The sequence below is a fragment of the Penicillium hordei genome, assembly GCF_028827395.1.
Source record: "Penicillium hordei strain IBT 12815 chromosome Unknown utg000001l_segment0_segment0, whole genome shotgun sequence".
NCBI lineage: Eukaryota > Fungi > Ascomycota > Eurotiomycetes > Eurotiales > Aspergillaceae > Penicillium > Penicillium hordei.
In genome coordinates, this window is record NW_026623142.1 from 736,661 (window position 1) to 758,330 (window position 21,670).

The following is a 21,670-nucleotide window of genomic DNA, read 5'->3' on the forward strand; positions in this document are numbered from 1 at the left end:
GTTCGCTGTTCTCCCCGTTTTACCCCCATATGTGATTTGCATTCCCTTCTACTGTTACTATTATCTCTGGCTGTAAAGTGAGACCTCATTCGTGTTCTTGTTCAGAGCATTTTATTATCCTTTTGAACCTCTTTTATTTCGTTTCTCATTGTCCCCTCTTAGCTTTATTTGGTCCCCTATGGGAGGCTTTGTCAACGATAATTCAATTGTGACATTATTTCCATTCTTCTATGGATCGCTTTTTTTCTCTCTTCATTTATGTCTTTGTATCTTAATGTGTGGCTTTCTCTATTTAAGGTGGGATGTTTCTAGCGGCTAGTTGTTCAGCCCTGTGCTTGCTTGTTCTGTTGCTAGTTTTCGATAGTCTATTTCCTAGGACCAGTAGCGTGGTCAGTACATTGATTTTACTTGATTTGAAGCGCTAAGGATATAATGCAAGGCGAAGATATATTTACCTTGAAGCTGCTCCGTAGTCGATATGTAGTGTAATGTGATTGATTTCGCAATATATAATACAAATTTTCTCATATTGCAAGGTACATGCGTAGTCTATACTTTCAAGCGTTCGACCTTTACCAGGTCAGCCTCCTTATTCAAGCTGTCAATCTCAGCTGTGGCGAAAGGAATCCCCTCCGCCAATCTTTTGTCCTCGGTAATCATCTCGATCTCCCCAGGGAAATAAACTCGATCCACACCGGCCATCTTCTCCGAATCAACAACCCGCTGATAAAGATAATCCATCCTCCCCTTGAACTCCTCAATAGTCATGAACAAATCCGGCTTAATAGCCACCAAAAAGTGGCCCACATCAGCTGGTTTCGACGGATCATATGGGTTGGTAACATGTCCAGCAAAAGCAGACCCAGAAAGCACACCGGAGAAGACATCCATCATGACAGACAGCGCAGACCCCTTCGGCCCACCCATAGGCAGCATAACACCCTGCAGGGCCTCAGCAGGATCATCCGTCCTTCCTCCATCCTTATCAAGCGCCCAATCCGTAGGGATTTTCTCCCCACGCCGAAGCGCCTTATAAATCTTCCCGCGGGCGGCAATGGAAGGCGCCATATCCAAGATAAACGGTCTGCCCTCTCCGGCCGGCGCTCCACACGCAATCGGCGAGACGCCCATCAGCTTCTCCTTCCCGCCCCAGACCGGCAGGGCAGGGGAGCTATTCGTAAAAACAAGGGACATCATTTCAGCCTCTAGCGCCTGTTGCACCAACCACGCGGACATGCCGAAGTGATTCGAATGCTTGACAGAGACCATCCCGATACCGAAGGTCTGGGCCATTGTTACGGCGAGCTTCATCCCTTCATGCGCGGCTACAAAGCCGAACCCATTGTGCGCGTCGACTTGCGCGACGGCGGGTGTCACTTGTCGGATTGTTGGGACGGCGCTTGGGTCAAGTGCGTTTTGTCGGATCCGTTCCATGTATGAGGGGATGCGATTGCTGCCATGTGTATCTACGCCACGGAGATCGGCTGATACGAGGCATTTAGAGACTATTTCGGCGTGGGCGGGTGATGTGTTGTTTGCAATGAGGATTTGCTTGACGAAATTTTGGAGGTCTGTGTGGTTGATGTTGTGCATTTGTTGGGGCTGATTAGGTTGTTCTGCCATATTGGAGTTTAGTGTTAGGTTGATCTTGATTGATGTTTTATAAGCTGATATGAGGTTGTGGTTTGTGGTTTTAAGTCGAGTTCTGGGGGTTCTTTTATAGACGCGGGGCGGATGCGTTGCGAAAGACGGGGTGGGGCCGTGGTTGTGTGGGGGAGTGCTATGTTCCATTTTGGGGTATTCCGATGGATTACTCGGTTGGTCTCTATAGATATACTAAGGTTATATATAAAAGATATCCTGTATAAAGTATTTCTTTTTGCCGCCCTATGTTTACACCTTAATAGACCTAAAAAGACCGCTAAAAAGACAACTAAAAAGGCGTAACAATCCGGTATGATGCATTGATGCATTGATGCACTAGTGTAAGTATCTCGAAATCCTTTGGCTCCTTCGAGGGCTAGACTGAAGTCTTTAAATTAGGCGGATTGACTGCCGCACATTTAGCCGAACGTTCGGCAATAGTCGTAGTTGGTTATTTTTGTTCACTATCTCCAATTACAGCATTATTACTACACTTCTTTCTACTCAATCATTTCCTCTTTTTGTAGAATTTTGCAAATATGGTGGGCACAGTGATTATCACCGGTGCGACCGGCTCACTCGCGCTTGAAGCTGTGCAACAACTTCTGTCATCGCATCCCTCGTTGACCATTGTTGGCACTGTCCGAAATGCAACGAAATCCCCCCCAAGTCCTCAGTTACTTCGACTGCAAGAGATTCCAAACCAGAATCCTTCCAGCAAGCTCTTGATTAAAAGTGTAGATCTGAACTCGACTTTGGAAGTACGAGCATTCTCGGACGAAATTGCTGGCCTGGTGGAATCTAACGAACTTCCACCCATTTCCACCATCATTTGCAATGCCTTCACATGGTCGCTAGACGGCCAGCAATTTTCCAAAGATCGGTTAGAATCTACATTCCAAGTCAATCATCTTGCGCATTTTTTGCTGGTTCTCAAACTTCTGCGGAGCATGGACCCTCGGACGGGTCGAGTGGTCATGCTTAGCTCTGAAGTTCACGATCCTGAACACTCCAACGCTCTTTCCAAACTGGGTGCAGACCTTCCCTCTAATGAGAGTCTCGATATATTGGTCAACCCTGGTGCAGATGAGATTGGAACAGAACATGATATGGGCTGGCAACGATACGCAAACAGCAAGCTGGCCAATGTCATGTTTATGCAGAGTTTAAACAAACGACTACAACAGGTATGGGCAACTTTGTCGAAATCTAGGGGATGGCATTAAGTCTGTTTCTAGAATCCGCAATTCAACAAGATCACCGTGACTGCTATGGACCCAGGCGGTCTTGTGAACTCCCGGGCCCATGTCGTCCAGCGTTCGGTCACTCGTATCTTATTTAGGCTGTTCGCGCTTTTACTTCCAGTGATCAAGCTTTTTACTTACAGACTTCGGTCGAATTCGGACTCGGCCCGAGATGTCCTAGCGCTGGCTTTGGCCCCTGAGTACGCATCAGTGAGAGGCCATTTCAATGGAAGGAAGCCTCAACCCCCTGCGCGTGTAAGCGAAGACGAGGCAAAGTGTGAGGCTATTTGGGAGGCTTGTTGGAACTGGGTTAATATGAACGAGGGCGAGACATGTGTTCCTAAGAGTTACTCTTGAACGCAGCTTAATTGAACGAGTACAGCATATTGTGATGATTCATATTGAGAACTATCCATAGATTTAGTCAATTAGATATTACAGACATGACACAAATTCGAAGGCAAAATAATTCATTCCCTCTAGATGCATATTAGTACATAGCCTTCCTGATCATACAATCTTGTACACGATATTAGAACAAAATCACTCTGACTCTTGAGGGCGGTAGACTACTCGCTCAGCAAGCAAGCGAGGTGTGTTGATGTCATGGCTAGGCAATACAACCACATCAGTCTCCTTCGCAAATTGCTTGATGGTCTTTAACGTTTGGTAAGCACGCATAGGATCGTCGTTAACTCCATCGGGCTGTTCCTTGTCCAAACCCTCCAGGCCGTATGTTGCGTCCCCAGGGAGGAAGTATGTGACCTGACTCTGCCCATCTTCTCCGTCACCGTATATCACCAGACTGATATGCCCGGGAACATGTCCCGAGGTATCAACGATAACAATTCTACCATCCTCTGTCACGGGATAGGACTGCGCCCAGGGTCCAAGGGGTCTGTCCTGCAGATCCACAATCTTTGGTGAGAATTCCTTTGGCCAGTGATTGGGTGTTGCTCCCTCGATGCTTGCAAAGAGAGGATGTTCCCCAAAGGCTTTCCAGTGCTCACGGCTGATGTAGATAGGCAGATCTGGTGCTTCCGCAACCAGGTCCTCTAATCCACCCGCGTGGTCGTTGTGGAGGTGACTCAGAATCACGGCTTTGAGGTCGGTCGCCTTGATTCCGAACTTATGAAGTTGTTCAAGGACTCCATCTTGACGCTCGATGGTGAATTCGCTTAGTAATCCATTGAGGACACCGAGTCTCGGGAAATATCCGGCGTCGTTGCAGCATGGAGATTGCCCGGTGTCCATGAGGAAGAGACCTTCAGGATGGCGAATGAGAAATACCCCAACGGGCAATGGCTCAGTCCATGTTCTGTCACAAATTGATCGGAGACGTCGAAGAATTGCGAATTTGCTCACTGGTTGCGAGCACATTGAGGGTCTAATGCGTACCGTTCCCGTTGTAAGGAAGGTCAACTGGACACCGCCGGTGTTCGGATTAGATGTCATCGTACAGCTTTCCTTTTGGTAATGAATGAGCTAGAAGAATTGATTATGATGAGAATCTTATGTTCAATAAAAAAAAACATCCTTAAAGGAAATGACATGGACCTATATAGCCGAAAGCGGCAAACCTGAGGTTTAACCGACAGCCTTGCCGAGACTCCACACATCGAGTTCACCCGTCGGGAGAATTAATTGACCGTAGCTTATAGTGCAAACTTATACAAATAGACGCTTGAATTATACTGATAACCGCCGATAATGCTCTAGCTACATAATTGCAAGGGATTTCAAGTCTCGAATATTGAATAGCCAGCGAGTGATATGCTTAGTCCAATCTATAGCGCAAGTTTTGTGCTCTGAAAACAAAATTCCTCATTCTCCCTATTTAGAACAGCTTTGAATTATTCGCCCTCTCAATGAAATATATGATATTCAATGTCACGTAGAAATAGTACGGGTGGAAGCCCCCAAGGCTGGAATGCCGAGGAATTGACAATGCGGGGTGTCACCAACTTAAAGTGAAACCAATCCTCCTGGACTTGTTTGGGATGTACTCTAACGTGTATGACATTGTGCAAGAGCCTAATGTTTAATCAATCTATGAATCAACGACATATGCACTGCAATTCAATCTTGCGATCGGGCGACCTAGTGGGCCTAAACTAGAGTCAGAATTCGCAGCTGAATCATATTTTGTCAATATTTCAGAAGCTCATAGGACCGTCAAATAAGAAGAAAGACCAATCTATCGGCCAATCATCAATATCCATGGGCAAGTTAAGAAGCGAATCTGGTGGCTGAGTTCCACCATTTTCCGCAGTTCTTAGCAGCCCAAGCATAGGGCAAAAGCTCGAGGGAAAGGGGAATAGCTGAGTCAGTTGCATTTGCCCGGGCACCGGAAGAGCACCCCACATATTATCAGCTTGGGTGGGGAACGCATCTGCACGCATGTTGTTGAGACCGTTGACTTTGCTGAGCACCAAAGCAGCGGAGGCATGTTTTTCACTCATGGTTTCCAGTACCTGCTTGCTGATTCTGAGCTCCTCGTCTCGGTCTGGGTTCAATGCATCATTGTCACTGAAAGCTCGTGGGATTGCGGCGACGAGGTTAGCCCAAGAATGGATTGGGATTAGGTATTGAACATCCTCATGATAAAGAATCTCCTCGTATAGCCGAGAAACACAGGATGAAGCAGCCATTGAAGCGTATTTGAACAACGAAGGATTGTCCCGGCGACCAAGGAAGCATGTCAAAATAACAGTCACCAAGTAAAATATATGAAGCTCAGCAACATAGCGACTGTATGGCTGTCTGGTTTCGATGTCGAACAATTGCATTTCGAGAGGCAACTGTTCTCTCCACACCCTCAGTCCGTCCAGGTTCAAGTACACCTGCTCTGGTGTGGTATTATCAACTCTGGCCAGGTCCAAGACCTTCCTAAGGCATTTACAAAAACTTGCGAACTGACAGAAGACGCGTGATCCCAGATCGGGGTCTTTGAAGTCACTAGGCACAGGCAGTGGTACAGAGGTTTCCAAGGGAAACATTCCAGGACACCCACAGCAAGCCGTTTGCATAGTATCGTTGATGAAGAGATACCACCACATTCTGCGGGCTCTTCCGGGATGTTCTAATCTGCTGTATGTCTCGTCCTCGTGCAAATGCAACTGAATCGCGAGTCGGGTTGCCATACCAGCCCATTGCCACGGGTTGTCTAGAACTATCACGTCAGGGGAATATGGAAGCCAGGTGCTGAGAATACACAGCGCGCTAAGCATATTTAGCGGAGCCGGATCGTGGTGCAAAAAGAGCAAAGTTTTGATCCGCCCGTAGATAGCAAAGGTGGTCCACTCCGCTGGCCCTGCTGTTTGACGCATGGTACTTCCCGCAAAATACAGGCATTGCTGCAGCAAAGTAGAGGTTTCTATCTCGGATTGCCCACGGTCCAGAACTGGAACAAAGTGGAAGAGTTCACGGAAATAGAAATCGGTAAGTGCTTGGGCGATGACGGGGGACGGACGGCGACAGGCTTGACTTATATCTAGAATAAGCTGACTTCCATCGATGGAATCTGGCTGTCGAGAGCCGTTGACATTTCCAGGACCCAGGCAGGTTATATCCCGGTGGCCAAGAGGACGAAAGGGTGATGGTGTTTCCTGTGCTATGTTTTCCTGTGCCACTGCTGGGACTACTCGGCCTGGCGACTGGAGACTAGTATCTGACGAGTAAAGTGAAGAGCGGAGGGCTTTCCTTTGCTTTCGAGGTCCAATGTGAGGTCTGCCATGTCAGTCTATATGCCTCGGGGTATCATATAATTAGGAAGTCCTACTGGCACGTATGGCCTTCATGCTCGCAACGGCTGCATCTGCCATTTGGCCGCCCTTCTAGGTCGCAACGGATCTTGATCAATATTAGTCGCGATTGAAGGCGCTAATGGGTAGCAACGTACCTTGCGGCTGTGGCACCGGGTACACACAGCACGTGCTCTACGTTGCATATTTTGATAATTTCGATATTCTCACGGCAAACGAGGTGACGTGTAACGGAGAGATGTTTTGCCGAATACGCGGCAATTGCCGCCCACAGCCGAATAAGATGTCATAGGGCAGTACAACACACAATAGGAATCAACAACAATGCTTGTTTCGCAGAAAGTTGCATATAACCCATGTATGAACCATGGAATCAAGAAGAATCCAGCATCTAACGCTGTCACCGCTCATTTCCTATCTCCTTTTTCGTTCTCTTGTCACAAAAAGCACATTTTCTTAGGGAGGGGTAGATGATCCTACAGCGATGGAAAGAAAGAAAGACATAAATATGGCTTCTTTTCTAAGTATGAAGACATTAGACAGTTCAACTATTTTTATTGAGTTGATATTCTTTGTGAAAGATTCATCCCAGTTATTACATGCTGTTTAGTGTACTACATACATAATATATACAAAAAAACCACCAAAAAGCAGAAAGATGTATGCTCTGTTTCAGGGCTGTCTTTGTGCCTGTTCACTCTATCGAAATTTAGAGGTCAAATTGAATATGTAGAATTTCAACTAGAAATACTCAATTTTGCCCAGGTCCGAAGCCCGCAGTCCAGCAACTCAAGACATATATAGAAATGAAAAGGCTAGAAAGCTTAGAAGATAGTTAGGTAGTCAACCGCTTATATAGTCTTAATAGGATTGATTATTAGATAACTATATTTTTATGTCACTCTTTTAAGAACTTTATTACGTGCAGATCATATCACAAGCGCCTGGCGCACCTTGCGATATATATATATATAAAGAAGATTGGAGAACAAAAACATATGGACTAGCGGTGGATCGAACACCGGACTTCTCGCATGCAAAGCGAGCGCTCGTACCACTGAGCTACAAGCCCAATTGAACCGAGGTATTCACGGCTTTGAAAGTATATGTGGTGAGAAACTAGAGGTTGAAGTTGTGATGAAAGTATGAAAGGTTAATGTTGGCTGGGTTAGCTGATTCAATGTATAATGAGAATGAATACAAGGGACTGTCTATATTATCCAATAGATATTATTGGACTAAGTGTAACTGCTTAATGGGTTGATGGTGACCATGACAGAAAAAACCTGATGGATAACATGGAAGAATACTATGCATTGTTCAACATATTGCGGCGAGAGGGAGCACGGCCCGGGGATGTCAGAATTACCGGGGGCTAGAGCGCCCGAAGTCACAGCGCCGGAGGCCAGGTTGGGGGGGGGTTGGTTGGAGACGGCGGGGGTGGTAACAGTGCCACATTGGTGCCCGAGGCAATGGGCGGGGCAGTAGGATTTGAGTTTGCGCTTGCCCATTATAGGAAACGGTCCCGCAACTATAGCCAATTATGTCGGACTCAAACAGTGCAAACGCATCGCGAAATTTTGACCGAGCGTTCCTCGCCGACACTGATTGCGAAGTTTGCTGAATAGCTCGCTCTTCCCCCTGGAATACAATGGAGCCAGAAACAACAAAGGTCCAAGCCCCGGAGGCCAGCGTTGCTGCGCCTGACATGGAGGTCCCGAAACGCGACGCCGCAAATGATTTTGGCGCGGCGGGCGTGGACGAGCCTCCAGCCAAAAAGGCACGGTTGGATGAACCATCCAAACCCGCCCATGTAGATATGCGCGACAGGGGAATAGCACCCATTAAAGCAGAGTATGTCCGCCTCCTCCTCGAGGATCGCAAAATACTAAATTTCGCTATTCAGATATCGCATCCAAATCACACCGAAGCCCCGCCCTGCAGAAGAGACTAGCCCCGACGATGCCGCCGAGGCTGCTCCTCGTGATGACCGTGATGGCGGAAAGAAGGACAAGGGAAAGAAGAAGAAGGGCCAGAACACCAATCGCAGTTATGGTACATCTAAAGATGCGAAGGGCCTTTGCAGCACGAGAATGTTTGCCAACGAGTTTGCCGCTGGAGAGTGCCAGTTTGGCGAGAAATGCCGATTTGAGCACGACTTGCGTGTTTATCTGAAAGACCATAAGCGCGAGGATCTTACAACCCTGAACAACATTTGCCCCGTCTACGAAGCGCTAGGGAAATGTTCCTCCGGCTGGAAATGTCGCATGGTTGGTTCGCACTCAACTGAGAGAGAAACGGAAGACGGCAAGAAGGAGTTGATTTTGCTGGAGGACGCAGAGCGTATGGAGAAAGCTCGGCCTCGTGTGGCCAATGCAACTCCCGATGGAATTGTCAACATCATTTCAAACCAGGACAAAATTGCGCTTACGAGAAAGCGCGAGGACACCCCTCGGGCTGATGCCTACACCACATGGGCCACCCAAGTGTCTGCAGAATTGGAGAAGGCGATCCACCAGCGATCCACCGTTCGCGAGAAGGGCGAGCTTGTTGAACCAAACGAACAAGCGAAGATCGACATGCAAGAGAACCGTGCTCAGTTCCTTGAGCCTCCCTTCATGCCGTCAGAGAAGCGTCGCATTTACTTTGGACCGGAAACACCCGTTCTGGCACCTCTCACGACCCAAGGAAACATGCCCTTCCGAAGACTCTGTGGAGATCTGGGCGCGCAGTTCACATACTCAGAGATGGCTATGAGTATGCCTTTGATCCAAGGCTCAAAGTCAGAATGGACCTTGTTGAAGGCGCACGACTCAGAAATGGCACCGCCAACTGTGATTCCGGGCGACAATATAGTTCAGGGCTATGATAACTCCAAGGACTTCAAGTTCGGCGCACAAATTGCTGCCAACAAGCCCTGGCAAGCTCTCAAGGCCACTGAGGTGTTGTCGAAATTTACACCCAATCTGCGCGTTATTGACTTGAACTGCGGTTGCCCCATTGAACTTGTATTCCGCGATGGAGCTGGTTCAGCTCTTCTTGACCATCACTCCAAATTGGAGAAGATGATTCGCGGCATGAACGCTGTCTCGCAGGAGATTCCAATTACTGTGAAGATCCGCATGGGAACTAAGGACAACCAGCCTACTGCCCAGAAGCTGGTTGAGCGTATGGTTCTCGGTGGATACGAGTCAAGCGTTCTGGACCTTGGCCCCCCGGGTGCCGCAGCGATTACCCTACACGGACGTAGCAGACAGCAGCGCTACACCCGACAGGCAGACTGGGGATACATCTCAGAATGTGCAGCCCTCATCAAGCGCCTGAACAAGAAGCAGGATGCACTCAGCGACACCATCCGTGAACCGGATGCCCGCCATATGCCCAATGGTGGCAAGACTTATTTCGTTGGAAATGGCGATTGCTACTCGCATACCGACTACGATGACCACGTAAACAATGCTGGTGTAGACTCTGTGATGGTGGCCCGTGGAGCTTTGATCAAGCCATGGATCTTCGAGGAAATTCAGACCGGCCAATATTTGGACAAGTCCGCGACTGAGCGTTTGGCTTATATCGAGAAGTTCGCCAAGTATGGTCTCCAGGCCTGGGGTTCTGATGAGCATGGTGTTGGAACAACCCGTCGTTTCCTGCTAGAATGGTTGAGCTTTGCCTATCGCTATGTCCCAATCGGATTGTTGGAATACCTCCCTCCCAACATCCAGGACCGGCCTCCTGCTTGGCGTGGCCGGAATGAGTTGGAGACACTAATGGGCAGTGGCAACTACAAAGACTGGATCAAGATAACGTAAGTTTTCTTTCACCTCGGCCATTTCTTACACATTAACTAACCATACATCGACATTACAGTGAAATGTTCCTGGGTCCTGCACCCGACACCTTCAAGTTCGAGCCGAAGCACAAGTCGAACTCCTACGAGGCTGAGGGTTAAAATACAGGCCGGTATATATATCTCGCATATCCTAAAATTGTACATAGAATCATCACGAATGCATTGTCTAGATGTCTTCGCAAGGCGCTCAATTCTTTCACATGTTCGAATAAGGTATTGAAAAACCATTTCTGCCACTTCAAAGATGTAGTGTACCGGAAAGGAAAACAACCAGCGAGATATCCTATGTGGCCACCGTCCACCGGGGGCGAGCAGTATGACTTCCGAACATATAAGCACTCCAGAAAGCTTAATCGACCGTCAAGAGTTGCTCGTAGAAACCACCAAACCCGCGTGCCCGGTCATGAAGATGAATTTCTAAAATCCAGTGACGCTTGAACCCATCACGGCCCGACAGACCCATTGAGTCATTATTGCCCTTGGCGATATAGAGGGAAATTCTATCCCGCGGAATACGTTCATGAGGGAACGAGCCAACGAGATGGCCCGCAATATCCGCGCCGAAATGCCAACCCTCTTGTTTCGCAACCTGGCAGGAGATATTGTATAGCTCGTCGCCCGACATATCTGGGTTCTCGCGATATTTTGCCTTTACTGTATTCCAGATGGGCTCAAGGGCGTCCCGCAGCTTCTTCTTATTTGGATCATCTCCTAGGACGAAAGTGCGGCCAAAATCGGCTTCCCAGGCTTCAAAGACCGGCCCCAGGTCAACAACCAGGATATCATCAGGCTGAATGACACGATCCGGAGGGTTATCGCTGAACGGGCTCAAGGTGTTTGGTCCACTGCGGATGACTCGTTTGTGCCAGTGGGTCTTGATGCCATAGCGATCGAGTCCTAGTTGGTAGATTTCCGCATTCAGGGTCTTTTCAGTGATTCCTGGTCGGATCAAATCGCGTTCGATCTCCTCGAAGAGAGCAACGGCTTTGTCTTGTGCATTTAGAAGCTGGGATGCTCTTTCGATCTCTTGGGTGCTCAAATTGTCGTGCGCCATGGCTTGAAGAGAAAATGCAGAATTTGGTGTTGTTTGTGACACTTATCACAGATCACGTCTTTCTCGACTGCTGACAGCTCCCCGGCTAACCCATACAATAGCCGAAACTTCCCCACTTGAGGGGAATCCTTTCCCGGTGACTCACCGAAGATGATGTGCATAATTGCATATCACTCTGTTCTATCTGACCGAGAAATATGCATAGTTGGAGTAGTTTTAAGTGGGTTATATTGTATTCCGAGGTTTAATCAGTCTAAGTTACATACAATGTAGATCCCGCTGTCATGACGACATATACTAGACTTCAGTCTTATACATAGCAAGAATGTTATTGAACATATTGATAGAAACTGGAGTATTTAAGTCAAGCTAAAGCATCATACTCGCAAGTCAAATCTTCTCAGAAACGAAGTCAATAGTACACAGACAGATTCTGGAATCCTGATTAGGGCTGATGGCAGTATCACGTGCAGAGCCCTCCTACGCCATGACGTCTTCCTTCGAACCTGAAAAACTCCCCCATAGGACCACCTCATCTCTTAATCTCCCCGACCTTCAATTGTCTCAACTATTTGGTCCAAGGAATCTCTCTTGCTTTAGTCTTTCTGTATTTGTGCTTGTCCACTACAGAATTGCTGCTTCTCGCATTTGTTTACCTCCCCCCCTAAGCTATCTTTCTGAAGCTCTGAACACCCCGCCCCTTTTGATCAGGCCAGAAAGTCGATTTCAAGTATCGCTGGATTGATAATACCCGGCAATATGACTCTCTATTACTCCCTTGTAAGCTCCACACGTTCCTTTCTAAGTTGCTTCTTGTGGTGCTGCTCAAGAATCGCTGCAGCCTAGTGCCTGAAACTGTCCACCCAGCCCAACGTCATGTCTTCAGATTCTGCCCCTATTGATGGACTAACGAAACGCTCTTACCTAGGTGTTCCTCCTTCTGGTGTTCGAGATGGCTGTATTCTTGGCCCTCGTCATACCTCTCCCCCACACCATCAAGCGCAAGCTGTTTGCTTTCATCTCGGAGAGCCCGATTATTGCCAAGCTGCAATATGGATTGAAGGTACATATTTCCAATTATGAAACCCGATATTTCCGGTCAAACAGCTAACCTGGCCCCCAGATCACATTCATCTTCATCCTCATTTTGTTCATTGACTCCGTCAACCGTGTATACCGTGTGCAGCAGGAACTGTCCGCCTTCACTAAGGACGGCCCCGGCATGGGGTAAGTAGCCAATCATCACACATCCCAGCAAAGCCTCTAACCATCATCATGAACAGAGCCGCCCACCTCGGTACCGATCGCATGGAGGTCCAGGCCCGCAAGTTCTACTCGCAGCGCAACATGTATCTCTGTGGATTCACTCTGTTCCTCTCCCTGATCCTCAACCGCACCTATACCATGATTCTTGAGACTCTCCGCCTCGAGGACCGCGTCCGTCTCTTCGAGGGTGACAAGAAGGCTGGTGGAAAGGACTCTGCCCGTATCACAGAGGCTGGCTCAGTAGGCGAGATCGGCCGTCTTAAGGAGATCATTGATGCCAAGGACCGGGATATCGAGACTCTCAAGAAGCAATGCGAAGGTCTGACCCGCGAGTACCACAGCCTGGGTGACCAGATTTCCAACGAAAAGGGCGACAAGAACGAGAAGAAGGACAAGAAAGACCTGTAAAATGGTTTTATTGTTCGATTCCTCCGCCCAGGCTGTCAAAGCCCAAGCTTCGGTGGAGTTTCACTCGCGCGGTTTTCACGTTTGCTTTGGATGGAGGGCCTCGTTCCCTGTCACGGGAGCTGGAACCCTTTCGGCAACAAAATAACTCGACACATTCTGGATTAAGTAATGTGCACAACTACTCTTTATCGACGCATGGGCTACTATCATGTAGAGGGAAATGCGAGAATCGCTGTTGAAACTCTCGCTGCATTCCTTTCCATGTACTAGCAGATATCTTTTAGGGTTTTTCGTTGGGATCCATGGTGCTGATTCTATAGCACATGTCATATTCAATTCAACTTTACCGTTTCAGTTGCTTTATTGTGAGCTAAGGACTAGGCCAGGAATCGCCATGTCTAGAGATCATAAGTTATTTGTAAATGTACATAATATATGTGAATCGGCTGATCACGGCTGGACAGCACAATTCGAATGTTCAAACTAGGAATGTCCAAAAGCTAGGATATACGAGCTCCTCTTCAAAGATCCTTCGAACCTGCGCTAGCACGAACCGCTCAACCTTGCCAACATTCTTTAAAACCTGCTTCCCGTCTTCCTTGCGACCAATCTCGCTATCCACCCTGATCTCCTGCAATAGCCCACCCTGTCGCTTTGGATCTTTCTCCTTCTGATCGCCCCCAGACCAAGGCCGACCATCATCACTGGGGTTTTGACTACCCTGAGACTGTTCCGATCCAAGCAGAGCATCTGCGTCCTCCGCAGAAAGGAAACAGAAATGCACTCGCTTGCGAATATACGCAACGACGGCAACCCCGTCAAACGTAATTCCCGTGACATTCAACTTCAACGGCAGGCCCACGAAGCTGGGCATTGGGTAGTCAAGCAGGATCTCTGCCGTCAGGGACATGCGTACGTCGCCAGCATACTTTGCATGGCACAGTACCTGGAAATCCTCTGGGCGGCGTTCGCGCATGCGCGGCGGGATGGGGAACGATTGATCCCCAGCCGCGGGATCGTCTGATATCTCTATTGAGGGTTGTGGTGCATCGGTGGGGTCGCTAGTATGCGGATTTGAGCCACTGCTGCCAGTGTGGCCAAGGGAAGGATGGGAGGGGGGTGTGTTGGCGGTTGAGGGCCGCGACGCGGAGTTGGTGGTATCTAGGTCTGGCTCTGCGAAGTGATGTGCGCCAGTAGGGCGCGCTGCTTGGGACCTGGGTCCGGCACCCATACCCGAGTCCGACCATCCGCTTGCAAATGAAGTTCCACCTGCTACGGCGGCGAGGGGTGTCTGGGTGCCTGATAGACCGCCCAGAGACCGCATGTGGTATCCCAATGTCGACGTTCCGCCGGGGATTCCGGGTGTACTGGCGCGGGGCATGAAATGCGGGTTGAGGTGGTCGCCTAGTGGGGATCGAAGCGCAGATGGCTGGAAGCCTTCGCCGGGGTATGGATGGTGACTGAAATTATGAAGGCTATGCGCGGTGGGATTGAAGGTCATGTCATCTTCGTATGGAGATTCGTGGAGCTCAGACATGAGCTCCTCTGAGGCGACGGAGGTATCGGCATCCTCGTCGTCTTCCTCGTAGAAATCTGCGAACGGTTCGCAGATGTCTTTTATATCGAGATCTGGGGCGATGGTCCCGAAATCGAAGGAGTGGACCTGGACCGAGCGAATGAAGCGCGGCAAGGTGATCTCTTGGAATTTGTCGTGTACGAACGACCGGATTCGCTCTGCCAGGGCTTCCCCGTCCGGGCCGGAGGTGGCAGCTGCCCAGTCGACTTCGATTGACATCACATATGCAACGTTATAGCTCTTAATGTTTGATCTGGGAGAGATCGGAGGTTGAGGAGTCCGTGACGGTATCACCACGTGATATACATGATGACATTCCTACCAGTTGGCGTATTCGTCGATAACTACGGACTAATACGAACAATGGTCAACGAAATGCTAGGGGTAGAACTCCCCAGCCTTTTCAGAGTCCCGCAGCCGTTCCATTTTTGACGACCATGTAGGTAGACATGTCAGAGCACAGCTGCCGGCAAAGGCATATTTCCGGGTCAGCCTACCAGCGGCACAGCGGACAATATTTGATTTGTCTCTAGGTTGCATTCTAACCTGGTAAAATCCCATGGGAGTAAAGAGACACTAAAAAAAAAGATGTGTAGAAAACCTTCTAGAAAGGTTGTTACAATAATGGGCTACGAAATCCATGCGTAAAAACAATTGGCCGAGATGGCGCCGATGTGCTGCTATATCCTGTTTTGGCCGGGTGCCTCGACAATATACCCCTGGACGTCCAACGATTGGGTTGAGACATTGCAACCTTATCGAGGATTTGGAAACACAAGAATGGTCTTCGCCTGAATTTCTCAGTCAGCTACTTCCGTACGGATTGACACCCAAGCCCATAGCCGGACTTCACGGACTGGCATCCCACCTGGTCACCCTCCAAGGCAATCTGAGGGGCAAATTACACACCCCACTTGTTCTGCTGGATTTAGCGAGATACAGCGCCAACAAAATCCCGATTGGCTACGCAAAGAACTTCGACGTGGTCTGCGCCGCGTGGGGCGAACCCCTGTTTGCGTATCTTGCCAACCGTAGCCAACCCTAGCCAACGCTGGACAACCCTGGAGACAACTACCTATTAACAAACCAACAAACCCCAGGGTCATCGATATTACTCGATTCGGCACTTAAAATCAGCTGATATAAATTATATGCGGAACTAATGCAACCCACGAAGTATCTGTGCAGCCTATATATAGCCTACCATGTACCTTGGAGATCATAGCCGCGTCTAATTGGCATGCGCTACGACTTACTGACTAGGTTTCGCCCTGAAAGCCTACCACGCACCAGTTTCGTAGCGGCGTCCTCTAACACGATCTTTGGCTTTTGCAAGCTGGGCGTGATTTGTTATGGCGTTCTACAATCAAAGGATGGAACCGATTTCCACGCGCCTTTACCCTTGTAACACTGATGTGACTGGTTCCCGAGGGTCTTTGTTCCTACAATCTAGTGTCCAATCGAAACCACATGATGCATGACTCGCGTATACGCAACGTGGCCAAAGCCCATTCTCGCCAATAGTAAATTTCCATATGTCCGACTTTCACCGACAGCAATGTCACATAATCACATCATCCTCGCTAGATCACAATGACAGCCTTGCCATTTACGTGTTCACTCTGGGAGGCTAGGAGAAGGTCCAGCGGTGCTTTAAAGGGCCGACATACCCCACTGATGGGAGGGTCTCAGCAATTCCCAACGTCCAGAGCAATTTAATTCGTGTTTGAAACTTTAATTGCGTCTACTTTGCTACAAATGGATAAGCATGGACATGCGCCATACCCATTTTTTGGCCCCCATCTTGCATACACTTCTTATTGCCGCCACCTTGCAAGATTAATTCAGGATCTGGTATTAGTCTTATAATCCAACAAACTTTATTGCCACCAACAACGGAGATGAGCCATATTGGTCGTGTTGAGTTTGTGAAAATGCTGCATGCCGAAGATCTTCTGGGTAGATCAATCAGATTTAAACTTGGACGACCATGAATATGGTACGGCACGAGGAGACTGCATCCCGTCTGCTGTATTGTTATCCTATATATTTGAATCCGCGAAATCCGCCGACAGAAGCACATGCCTTAAGCTACTACTTGGTAAGTATCACGAAACAGTGGAAGTATCAATGACCGTGCAGGCTAGTAGATCATTGAGGGTCATGGAACTGCTACCATAGCTCATGAAGACCTACAAAGCTGGATATATTTACCTCTTGCTTGATATCGTTGTTTGGTACTGGAATCTGCATGCATCAGCTATTGAAATAAAGCCTCAGTCGTGTAGAAAGATATAAAAATTTATAAAATCAAGAAGATATCATAGAGTGTGTATTAAAAATCAAATTCTATGGTTTCTCGACTTGTCCACGAAACTGGGTGGTCTAAGGAGAGGAAGATCCGAGCACGCGTAGATAAGCAGATCAACATAGAGAAACACCGGCAAATAATGACAGAAAAAAACACAAAATATTCAAAACGAGAGCCCGAAATTCCAGACATAGAAAAGCCTCCACCCAGATTCCAGAATGACCGATGCGAGGGAACAAATTAGATTGCCCTCAAATAACAGGTGTGATACAGAGATATCTTCTTCTATCTTGAAGCAGACACAGACAGGGCGGGGAAGCCAACCACTGGATGACAGCGTAGGGCATAGCGATGGACGGCCTCGAGTCCTGAGTCAACGAGTGCCTGCAGTATCTTGTTAGCCAAACCCTGTGCAGCGCCATCCGCTTCAAAATATGAAAAGATATAACTCACATCAGAAGCCACTTTAGCCACCGTGACGAGCGCATCGGACGCCAACTCGTTGACGAGGTTGCTCTTTAACACCTTTGCAGGCAGGAGTGTTTTGATTGGCACAGGGGACCACGCCCTCTTCTTGGTGCTTGCAACCGCAGGCGTATTCGAAGATGTAGATGGAACACATATTGACGATTGAGTGAAGAGGTCAAGTTGCAGAGGACGTAGAAGCAGGTATTGTGAATTAAAGATCAGTGAGTTCAAAGGAAGTCTTGAGCTCTGGATGTTGATCGATGTGATGAGAGGCAAGAAGGGGATCAATGCCCAGCTTTATAGTATTCCATGATTACATCAAAAGAAATGAATTGACTGCGCAACTCAATGGAAGAAAAAAATGAACACACAATCGACAGTCGCAAAAACGGTTCGGTCCTTCCGTCCCCCACAAGCGCTGTAACTCATCCATCCAGATGCGCCATATGCAGGCAGTAACTTGGTGATCACTTGTTGCGCAGTCAAAGAGAAGGTGATGGAGGGCACGAAAATGGTATACACATGCGCCATATCCAGTGCATATGCTTTTACCAACAGAAAGCAGAGTTTATGGTAGGTGGACTGTTAGAGTGTGGTGTGCCTCCGGGAAGAGTCACGATTATTGATATGGGGTTCGCCAGCAGCAGGGGGTTGGTCAAGGCCACCGAAGCCCTAAGCATGACTACCGATGCAAATTCCAAATACCGCAGGTTGCAGGGAGCATTTGACATCACTCTAAAAGCGCTGCAGCCAGTGTTAGGGCTCATGTTCTGAGCACCAACATTGACCCTTCTGTGAATGGCACCCCATAGGGCCAATGCTGCGGCCGAAACGTGGATCAGGAACATAGTTTGCCCCATCTGACAAACCTCTATGATCCTGATACCTAGCCCTAAAGGCATGGCTCATACTCTGGGAAAGGCACCTGCCACAGCTTTCTCATGATGTGTGCGCATCACTGTAGACGGCGCAGGAGGTGTGACCAACTGAATAACGCCAGTGCGATTGCGATGGCTCTTCTCGAATCCCGTATCTTGGGGTATTCAATGTAGTTCCGACAAGAACCTTGAGTCCCCGCATGGGACTCAGACAGTCTTGGCTCTAGACTTTCATGATATGGTGCCGCATGACTAGATACGCAGACCGCAGAAAGTAGCATCAGGAACCAACCGAAATTCAAAGGTGGTCCTCCAAACAAGACTCCACCCCAAGTCAGTCTCAATATGGCAGGATATGACTTCATTGAATCTATTGTAATGCGCCTCGACTTGTGGATGTAGGCGAATAAGGCTCATTTCTATGGCGCAGTTGGTGATAGCCGCAAGTTCTGCGCGATTAAAATGCGAAAGACTGCATGGTGACAAGGCTGTTTTTAATAAGTATGAAGTTAAGCGAGTAAAGGATAATAAGCCAAGAAAATTCAGAAGTGCTGTGGCATAGTATGGTCGGTGTTGGCCAAGTGCCGAGTGCGATATTAGCCAGGGCGTTCTTTGTCTGATCTAACGCGATCGTGCTGCAGGGCCCAGGGGAAAAAGAAATCAATGATAGCCTATCAATTGGTTCTAGAGCGCTAATGACTGGTGACAAGCACCAAGTTCCTCAGCCATGGCTCAATAGCGTTCATATGGGTTCGACTGAGGCTCTCCCATTGCTGAGGCGCCGGCCCACTGGTATATTAACTCCGAGCGAGTAAAGACGCGCCAAACTAGGGGCGGCAAGGCAAGGCACAGCGACACAATCGACAGGTCGAGACCAGTCGCTGAGCAGTCCGTTTTGCCGCTGTTGGTTTGTGTATTTTTATTATTGTAGACAATGAAAAAAAAAAAAAAAAAAAAAAAAAGAATATAAACGAAAATTATTTACATTGATGTTTGGATTTTGTTGCATGAGGGTTATACCACGTGATAGGTGTCCCAAGGTTCAATTTGAAGGTTAAATAAACTTGAAGGAACCTTGGAAACAAAACTTTTACTTCCAATTTTAATTCTAATGGCCCCCTACCAAGGCACCTGTTTCGAAATAACCCAGCAGATCAGTTTGAAACAATCTGTTTCTCACATGTTTAGTGATGTTCCGAAGTGACCATTACCCGAGTCTAGACAGCTTCGGTTAACAAGATCTCGATTTTCAGATTCTCAGATCCTGGGGAAAATTGGAATATGATGTCACTTTCGTGTCTTCTTTTCCCCAAAGGGTAGCGAAGTGCGCCATCGGGTCCCCCGAGAGAATGGCCGGAAGATCAAAAATACCCCAGCATACCCAGTGGTCCTAGCGCCCACGCAGCAGTTAGAATGATTGGCGAAGAGAACTAACAACGAAACAACTCGGAATGTGTAAGGCTTTCCCACCCGAAATCATCATTAACACACATAGTTAACTATGTGTGGATGCATAGGGAAGCCTGTGAAAGCCATGAGTTTTCGTCTCTTGGCCCCTCACCCTGGCTGTTGATCTTCCGAGGTCCTTAAGTTTCGGTTGGCAACGGGTCTTTCTAGGCAAAACATATTGCGCAATGACACAGGGCTTAATTTGCCAAGTCAACATATTTGCCATGGGTGCTGGGAATGACTGTTAGCCGCCCAGACTCTGGTGCGACCATGCCAGAACCAAGAGAGGCGAAGTCGAAGCATTCAGAAAAAGAAAAGGGTGATAGTCGGCCAATAGTGAACTCTTGGCTTTAATCCCCCTTTTTTCGGCCAAGACATTTGAAGCTCTCCAGCATGTTTGGGACTCTCCTTTATGGGTTTAATGGGCGATAATGGCGGGGAGTGGCTTGACTGCATGACTATGCATCCACTGCTCCGTAACCCCGGCCTAGATATGATGTGCTGGATGCGTTGGATCGGCGTGATTCGGGCTTATCGTTGATACAGCATGCCCCTCATTCTCCAGGGTCCCTCTTGGCTTATCTCGGTCTGGACTATATAAGTGAGTCGAAGGTCCCTGATATTTCCCACTTTCAACCAAAACAATCCATCTACAACTTTCTCCAATACTCCAAAGACCCCGTCTTTAACCGAGTTATTTATTCCACACACAAAGCCTTCAGAAGTTTTCTCAGGATGTACACTTACACCCCCACCCACCGTTTCTTGGTCCTCTCTGCCGCTGAGTCTGGCCCCTACCACCCTGGCAACAAGTTCCTCGTATTGTCTCCCGTCGAATCTAGCCCGGATCCTCGCGCCTGGGAAGACCAGTCCCAGACTGAGGCCAGCTCAATTGAGGAAAGCCCTGTGTTGGCTCCTACCAACCGTGCCCGCACCAATAGCTCTCTTTCTACCAACTCTTCAGTCTCCCTCAATGACCTTACTGCCATCCTTCCTAGTGGTTTCCTCTACCTTGGTCATGGCAAGAAGCAGGACTAGGCGCTCTATCACTGGCCCACCTAGTCACTTCAGTCTTCTTTTCTCATCCATATTTCACGATATACCACCATCACAGCAACTATTTGATCATTGAGCTTACACTGTATTTTCTTTCTTTTTTTTCTTTTGCAATCTTTGTCAATTGAGCGACTCCAATCAGGAAGTTCGGGCACCCTGTCATGGGAACAGGGTAGGAAAATGAATAGGGGTGTTTTTTTTTTTTTTTTTTTGGCGCGCCCAAATTGCCATATGTTTTTCATTCAAAATTTGTCTATGGAGTACATTAGTACGTCTTTCGCTTATGCTATCAATCAATAAGCAACACTTCAAACCATCTGCATGAATCCTTCCCACTCCACTTTTGCCACCAAATTATGCATTACATAGCCCACCTGACCAAAACACAAGGTTGTAGAGGAATCCCCATCCCGCCGGACGCGAGGGAGAGACCCCTAAATGTTTGCCAAGTGCTGCCAAGATGATGATTTCCCGCCAAGCCTTGTGTAATCTGATACTCCCGCCTTGGCCGGGAGGGTAGGGATTGACAGTTATTGTGGACTGTGTTCCATGACCAAGGCAGCAGTGCCCATTGTACGTCGTGGATGTGTATACACCCAAGGAGCACCTATTTTTGGGCATTTTGCGAATCCTGCCAAGCCTCCCTATTACCAATCTTACTGGAACAGCTTATCAGTCTATAATTGTTTAGTTTTCTTTTTA

The 21,670-nt window shown here is 48.2% G+C and overlaps 10 protein-coding genes across 10 annotated transcripts; 4 read left to right on the plus strand and 6 right to left on the minus strand.

Annotated features, from left to right (window-relative positions):
- Window positions 1–114: 114 nt before the first annotated feature.
- Window positions 115–1,623, minus strand: N7537_000266 (Ldh family oxidoreductase; the record flags this gene model as incomplete). The annotated part of the gene is made up of 2 exons (XM_056891324.1): window positions 115–228; window positions 556–1,623. The coding sequence occupies 2 exons, from the start codon at window positions 1,621–1,623 to the stop codon at window positions 115–117; spliced, it is 1,182 nt and encodes a 393-aa protein (XP_056756319.1).
- A 560-nt stretch (window positions 1,624–2,183) lies between these two features.
- Window positions 2,184–3,245, plus strand: N7537_000267 (uncharacterized protein; the record flags this gene model as incomplete). The annotated part of the gene is made up of 2 exons (XM_056891325.1): window positions 2,184–2,831; window positions 2,883–3,245. 2 exons carry the CDS (start codon window positions 2,184–2,186, stop codon window positions 3,243–3,245), a joined length of 1,011 nt encoding a protein of 336 aa, XP_056756320.1.
- Window positions 3,246–3,431: 186 nt separating this feature from the next.
- On the minus strand, window positions 3,432–4,343 carry N7537_000268 (N-acyl homoserine lactonase family protein; the record flags this gene model as incomplete). Its single annotated transcript, XM_056891326.1, has 1 exon — window positions 3,432–4,343. The coding sequence occupies one exon, from the start codon at window positions 4,341–4,343 to the stop codon at window positions 3,432–3,434; it is 912 nt and encodes a 303-aa protein (XP_056756321.1).
- Window positions 4,344–5,044: 701 nt separating this feature from the next.
- Window positions 5,045–6,837, minus strand: N7537_000269 (Zn(II)2Cys6 transcription factor; the record flags this gene model as incomplete). Its single annotated transcript, XM_056891327.1, has 3 exons — window positions 5,045–6,617; window positions 6,670–6,740; window positions 6,790–6,837. The coding sequence occupies 3 exons, from the start codon at window positions 6,835–6,837 to the stop codon at window positions 5,045–5,047; spliced, it is 1,692 nt and encodes a 563-aa protein (XP_056756322.1).
- Window positions 6,838–8,303: 1,466 nt separating this feature from the next.
- dus3 (tRNA dihydrouridine synthase DUS3) lies at window positions 8,304–10,601 on the plus strand (the record flags this gene model as incomplete). The annotated part of the gene is made up of 3 exons (XM_056891328.1): window positions 8,304–8,506; window positions 8,559–10,457; window positions 10,520–10,601. 3 exons carry the CDS (start codon window positions 8,304–8,306, stop codon window positions 10,599–10,601), a joined length of 2,184 nt encoding a protein of 727 aa, XP_056756323.1.
- Window positions 10,602–10,851: 250 nt separating this feature from the next.
- N7537_000271 (M24 family metallopeptidase) lies at window positions 10,852–11,556 on the minus strand (the record flags this gene model as incomplete). The annotated part of the gene is made up of 1 exon (XM_056891329.1): window positions 10,852–11,556. One exon carries the CDS (start codon window positions 11,554–11,556, stop codon window positions 10,852–10,854), a length of 705 nt encoding a protein of 234 aa, XP_056756324.1.
- A 759-nt stretch (window positions 11,557–12,315) lies between these two features.
- On the plus strand, window positions 12,316–13,230 carry N7537_000272 (putative BAP31 domain protein; the record flags this gene model as incomplete). Its single annotated transcript, XM_056891330.1, has 4 exons — window positions 12,316–12,336; window positions 12,485–12,619; window positions 12,680–12,783; window positions 12,840–13,230. The coding sequence occupies 4 exons, from the start codon at window positions 12,316–12,318 to the stop codon at window positions 13,228–13,230; spliced, it is 651 nt and encodes a 216-aa protein (XP_056756325.1).
- A 478-nt stretch (window positions 13,231–13,708) lies between these two features.
- On the minus strand, window positions 13,709–15,025 carry mdm12 (ERMES complex subunit MDM12; the record flags this gene model as incomplete). The annotated part of the gene is made up of 1 exon (XM_056891331.1): window positions 13,709–15,025. The coding sequence occupies one exon, from the start codon at window positions 15,023–15,025 to the stop codon at window positions 13,709–13,711; it is 1,317 nt and encodes a 438-aa protein (XP_056756326.1).
- A 2,377-nt stretch (window positions 15,026–17,402) lies between these two features.
- Window positions 17,403–17,739, minus strand: N7537_000274 (uncharacterized protein; the record flags this gene model as incomplete). Its single annotated transcript, XM_056891332.1, has 2 exons — window positions 17,403–17,542; window positions 17,592–17,739. 2 exons carry the CDS (start codon window positions 17,737–17,739, stop codon window positions 17,403–17,405), a joined length of 288 nt encoding a protein of 95 aa, XP_056756327.1.
- Window positions 17,740–20,647: 2,908 nt separating this feature from the next.
- On the plus strand, window positions 20,648–20,950 carry N7537_000275 (uncharacterized protein; the record flags this gene model as incomplete). The annotated part of the gene is made up of 1 exon (XM_056891333.1): window positions 20,648–20,950. The coding sequence occupies one exon, from the start codon at window positions 20,648–20,650 to the stop codon at window positions 20,948–20,950; it is 303 nt and encodes a 100-aa protein (XP_056756328.1).
- Window positions 20,951–21,670: the final 720 nt, after the last annotated feature.